Genomic DNA, 5233 nt, shown 5'->3' with positions numbered 1-5233 from the left:
GCTTCAGCCCCGGGGGGGGCGGCGCCGAAGAGGGAGCCCTGGGGCTGTCCCTCCACTGGGAAGCCTGGAAGTACCGCCTCGTTTTCTGGATGGGCACCAGCATCCTCCACAGCGACCCGGAGGGCGGTCAGTGTTACACGCTTTCTTCGAAGATGGAAGTGATAAGAGCATTGTTTAAGCAGCTCAAAATGTGAGCTGTTTTCAGAGTGATCAGTAGAAAGGCAGATGCTTCCTGATGTTAGTTTCCACAGGATAAACTGGCCATCAGAAAAAAAAATCACCTTGGAAATAAGCAGAAAGCTTCAAATTCCCAGAGCACTGGGGTTCCAGAGTGACTTACGGGGACAGATAATATAGTTTAATTTAGGATGGAGCTTGATTATTTTGTAGAGCAGATGTTAAGACAGCAAGTACACGACAGCAGGGCCTGGGCCATGTGATCCATGAAGCTGCTTCTATCCCTGCATTCATTTCTTATCACAGTCCACCTTGGACCGAGGACGTACCTTTTTATGGTGCCTCATGCCGTTCTTTCTTTTCTACCCTAGGAACTGTGGTCTCTCAGATTGATTTTCCAGGATGGAGGACATCCTGGCTTGTTTGTGTGGGACCAGCCCAGATGACCCACTCCCTGTGTGGGTTCATGGCAGCATTGGCCATTGCTTTAATCAGCTGATGTTAAATGTGATTCCTCATGCGGTCCTTGCAGTGGTCAGTGCCTGCTTTCTTGGCACTCCAAGGTATGACAACTAACTTGTCTCACACTACTATTATGCAGGACTGGAGGTGGGGTGGAAAGGCTGGAAATTAGCTGTCCCTATAATGTGCTTAATATGTAATTACAGAAGGGCACAATATTATAAAGTTACTATGTTTGTCAGCATCCGTTCTAATTCAGAGTATGCTGTACAAATCTGGTCCCTCCAGAAAGAACGAAGAGAGTAGCAAGCGTAAAATCACTATAGTGATTTTAGTGAGAAAACAATTTGAAAGAATTCCAGTGAATGGGAATTGGGGAATCTGGGGGTCTTCTGGGAGAGGATATAAATCCAAGGTGGCATGGAAGATGTAAATAAAGTAATAAGGGGTTCAGAGAAACCAAAAATTGTTTTTCTGTTTACCCTTTTCTGAAATTCATAAACATGGCAATGTTCAAATGATAATAAATCAAGTGATAATGAAATATTTTATTGGGCTATAGATTATGGACTTGACATACACAGAATCACTGAAACCAACAGTGATAAAAGGAATGCTTTTAGACAAAATATCACAAAGACAAGAGAAATCAAGGATCACAGATGTGACAGAGAATTTGATCACCTGGAATTTGTGTTAAAGAAGTTAAATATAATTTTGTTGTTAATCCCCAAGATCCACAGTGTGATTTGACCACGAAATACCACAGTTTGCAAACAAATTTCTGTAGAGAAATGCTATTCTTTGGTAGCACCTGAATCTCTGGTATTGATCAGATACTGGGCGATATTGACCTGATGTAGTTGAGCAATTCGTATGTTCTGAAAAAGCTACAAACCGAGGAAGGTGAATCCAGGACTTTAACTAAGAGTGAATGGATAAAGAGGGTAAAAGGAGAGGAAGAAAGGAGAGTACTGACTGAGAAGTGATGGAATTTCAACTGTAAATTTTTTCTCTGCTCTTTCCTCCTCAAGAATTGGCTCTGGAGTGCCTTGCAGGCCAGGCTGGGGATGCAGAATCGCCGCCTCCTTAGTGCTTGCTGGCCTGTTCCTTGCTGATACCATTCCAGCCACCATTTCTCAGCAGGAGCTGGGCCCTGTGTACCTGGAAGTGCTGGCCAATGGCACTGCTGCCCTGACATGGCTCACACACAGCCTCGCTCTTCTCATGCTCTGCAAGTCCGCTCACAGCTTTACCAGAGGCCCTGTGGCCCTGGCGCTCCTCACTCTTCTACCCTTACCTTCCTCCATCATCACACTGGTGTGGTACTACCAAAGCGGGACAGCTTGGTCACCTGCCCACCCTGCTGCCTCCTCCAGGTTTGCCATTCTCTGTCTTCAGCTGGCCTCTCTGCTTGTGTATGTGATAGCCTACCTCTTTCCCACTGCTGAGAGGCAAGACTTCCTCTCCATCAATAGCTCCTGGCAACAAGGCCAGCTCATCTCAGAGCCAGGGATCCCCGTGCCTGATCAGCAGAGAGTGTCAGAAGATGGTGAGAGCTGGCTCTCGTGCTTCTTTTATGTTTGGATGAACCCTCTTATGGAACGTGGCTATCAGTGGAAGCTGAACCAACCACAGGATGTCTATGCACTTCCTCGCCAGCTGCAGGCTGCCAGAGTCTGTGAGCGGTTCTACTCTTGCTGGCAGAAGAAGGCAGCTCTGCACGAAGTAGAAGAGGAGACGGTGTCTCTTACTAGCTCAATTTTTGCTGAAGGTGATGGGAATAGCAATGCCCCAGGCAGCTTGCACCATGGCAAGGAGGCTGTGCAACTCTTCTCAGTCCTTCATGCAGCCTTTGGGCTTCGCTTTTACTCCCTTGGACTTCTTAAGCTGGCTGGCAACCTGCTGAGTTTCTCAGGTCCTTTGCTTCTGAACCTGCTGGTGAGCTTCATGGAGTCGCGGCAGGAGCCCCTGAGCCATGGGGTACTCTATGCCCTCGGGCTCTTTGCTGGCTCCTTCCTGGGTGCTCTTTTGCGGAACCAGTTCAGCTATGAGATGAACAAGGTGACACTGATGGTGCGGGCTGCCGTCATCTCTGCCATCTACCGCAAGGCTCTGCGTGTCAGCAGCACCAGCGTTATGCACTTCACAGTGGGGGAAATTGTCAGCTTCATGAGCACGGACACCAGTAGGTTGGTCAACTTCTGCCTCAGCTTGCACGAGGTGTGGAGCCTGCCTTTCCAGTTTGCCATTACTCTCTACCTCCTCTACCAGCAAGTGGGGGTAGCCTTTCTGGGAGGCTTGGCCCTGGCGCTGCTGCTTGTGCCCCTCAACAAGGTCATAGCTAACTACATCCTGATGAACAACAAGGAGATGTTGAAACACAAGGACACACGGGTCAAGGTGAGGGGGAGCTGGTGACTCTGGTGCACTAATTCTTTCAGGATTTTCTCTCTTGAGTTTGTTGATGTATTTTCTCCCCATTGTCCCTAGAACGTTGGCTTTTTGGCTGCTTGTGATGATCCAAAGCTGTTGGGGAAAAATACTAGAGGGGGTACACACACACAGACACTTGGTTCTAAAGTATTTCAGGGTGATGCAGTTTCATCACCCACAAGATAGCGAACCTCTAATGCTTGTCTTGTTTCCTGGGCTAATACAAGTTCCCTTGCAGGTTTCTTTTCTGCATGTAGTACTTAAGGTAGGACTCCCAATTGCTTCCTCTAGAGATGCTTCCATCTAGGATTGCGCTAGTAAAGCCATCAGTGGTGAGGTGGCTTGCAGTCTGGACAAAGGCAATGATCATGGGTGTAGTGGTTTTATATTGCTCCAAGTTTAGCACCCTCAGTCATCTTTTCCACTGCTTTTTGCATATGTGCAGTGCCATGTCCTTGCCACGTCAAACATTTGATTCCCACCTTTTAGCCTTGTATCTCTAATGCAAGGGGACAGCATCTTCACTCGCCATTTCCATCATGCTTTGAAACATGAAACATAAGTCAACTTCATGTCAGAACTGTTGTGAGCTTTAAAAATACTTATTTTCCTAACAGAAGGTGCATCTAGTTGTACAGGGTAAGGTGGACTTTCTTCAGCTATGTAAGAGTGGTTTGCTGAGTGAAGTCTCTCTCGTTAGCTTAGTTCCATGTTGAGTACAGGTATATCTCAGCTTGTTCTGCACATGCTGACCTGAGAGCAGGGGTTAGAGGACAGCGTACTGCAGGGACACCTGAGCTGCAGGACATGAGCCAGCCAGGCTCTGGATACAGGCTAGCTGTGTCATGGCAGCACCGGGCCTGAGGGTCAGGTGTTATCTCGAGATGCTTTCAGGTCAATGGAGGTAAATGGCATCCAGGCTGGACATATTAATTCCACATGTCCTTTCACCTGTGTTTCACATCCTTCGGTTGTGCAGTAGAGCAATATTTTGTCTTTTCCTGAGCCATACACAGCACAGGTGGTTGAGGAAGCTGGTGGAATGAGTAAGAGTGAAGTTCCCAGCAGCTGCCACTTGAGTTTGTGTCTTAGCAGTAAATGTTTCCCAGTATCTCTAACTTGGCCCTTAGCAGGAGGCAACTGCAAACCTGGCCCAAGCCCAGATGCCTAGCTGACATTTGGTGTGTTAGGCAGGCAGTGATTGTTCTGTGTGCTTTTCCTCTTTGCCTGCAGCTAATGATGGAGTGCCTCTGTGGCATTCGTGTGATCAAGTTTTATGCCTGGGAGAAGCACTTCAGCACCAGGATAAATGCCTGCCGGGACAAAGAGCTGCAGAAGCTACGAGCCATCAAGTACTTGGATGCTGTGTGCGTGTACCTGTGGGCAGCACTGCCTGTTGTAGTCTCCATTACCATCTTCATCACCTATGTCCTCTTGGGTCACCAGCTCACTGCCACAAAGGTGAGTAGGTAGCAGAGAGAGCTCCAATCTTGTCTCATGCAGAGGACAATCTACAGTGGATCTGCAGTCTCTGGGAAATAAATTCAGCCTGTATCTCCCCACAGCTCCTCAGGCTCTCACTGGTGAAACTGTTTGGAGAATACAAGAGGCAAGGGAGGTACTGCCTCCAACTCATGGCTGTTTCCTTACCCATGCAGGTGTTCACAGCAATCGCCCTTGTTGGGATGCTTATTCTCCCCCTCAACAGCTTCCCATGGGTGTTGAATGGGACCTTGGAAGCTAAAGTTTCCCTGGATCGAATCCAGCGTTTCCTTGAACTTGCAGACCAAGAACTGGAAGCTTATTATGCCCTAGGTAATGGCAGAGGATGCTGCTGGGCTTGGTACCCTGGGCCGTGGGCACCTGGAGCAGAGAGCTGAGATGTGAGGCACAGGGGCAGTACTGGAGGGCAGCTGGCTGTCACCCCCATCATTCAAGACATTCAGTTGTCAGAGGCAGAGTGAAGGCACTTCATTTATGTGGAAAATGGGAGACAAAGCTGCAGCATTCCTCGTTACCAACAGTGGGTGGTTGCTTGTCCCTACAAAACCCTGTTTTTAGTGTCCATTTAGAAGAAGCTACTCCCTCCTCTGTCCAAAGTTTGCTCTTCTGAAAATGAAGCCATCAACAGCTTTGGCTTTGCCTGGCAGAAAGGGTT

The 5233-nt window shown here is 48.2% G+C and overlaps 1 protein-coding gene across 1 annotated transcript in view; it reads left to right on the top strand.

Annotated features, from left to right (window-relative positions):
- Positions 1-579: 579 nt before the first annotated feature.
- Positions 580-5233, top strand: part of ABCC10 (ATP-binding cassette, sub-family C (CFTR/MRP), member 10) — a 15732-nt gene continuing 11078 nt past the window's right edge. The window contains exons 1-4 of the mRNA XM_010015251.1: positions 580-740; positions 1674-3042; positions 4309-4536; positions 4734-4890. Of these exons, the coding sequence (XP_010013553.1) occupies positions 580-740; positions 1674-3042; positions 4309-4536; positions 4734-4890 (1915 nt within the window). The remainder of the gene's footprint in view (positions 741-1673; positions 3043-4308; positions 4537-4733; positions 4891-5233) is intronic.

The sequence above is a fragment of the Nestor notabilis genome, unplaced genomic scaffold, assembly GCF_000696875.1.
Source record: "Nestor notabilis isolate BGI_N333 unplaced genomic scaffold, ASM69687v1 scaffold21045, whole genome shotgun sequence".
Lineage (NCBI taxonomy): Eukaryota > Metazoa > Chordata > Aves > Psittaciformes > Psittacidae > Nestor > Nestor notabilis.
This window is presented reverse-complemented; position numbering and strand designations above follow the sequence as displayed.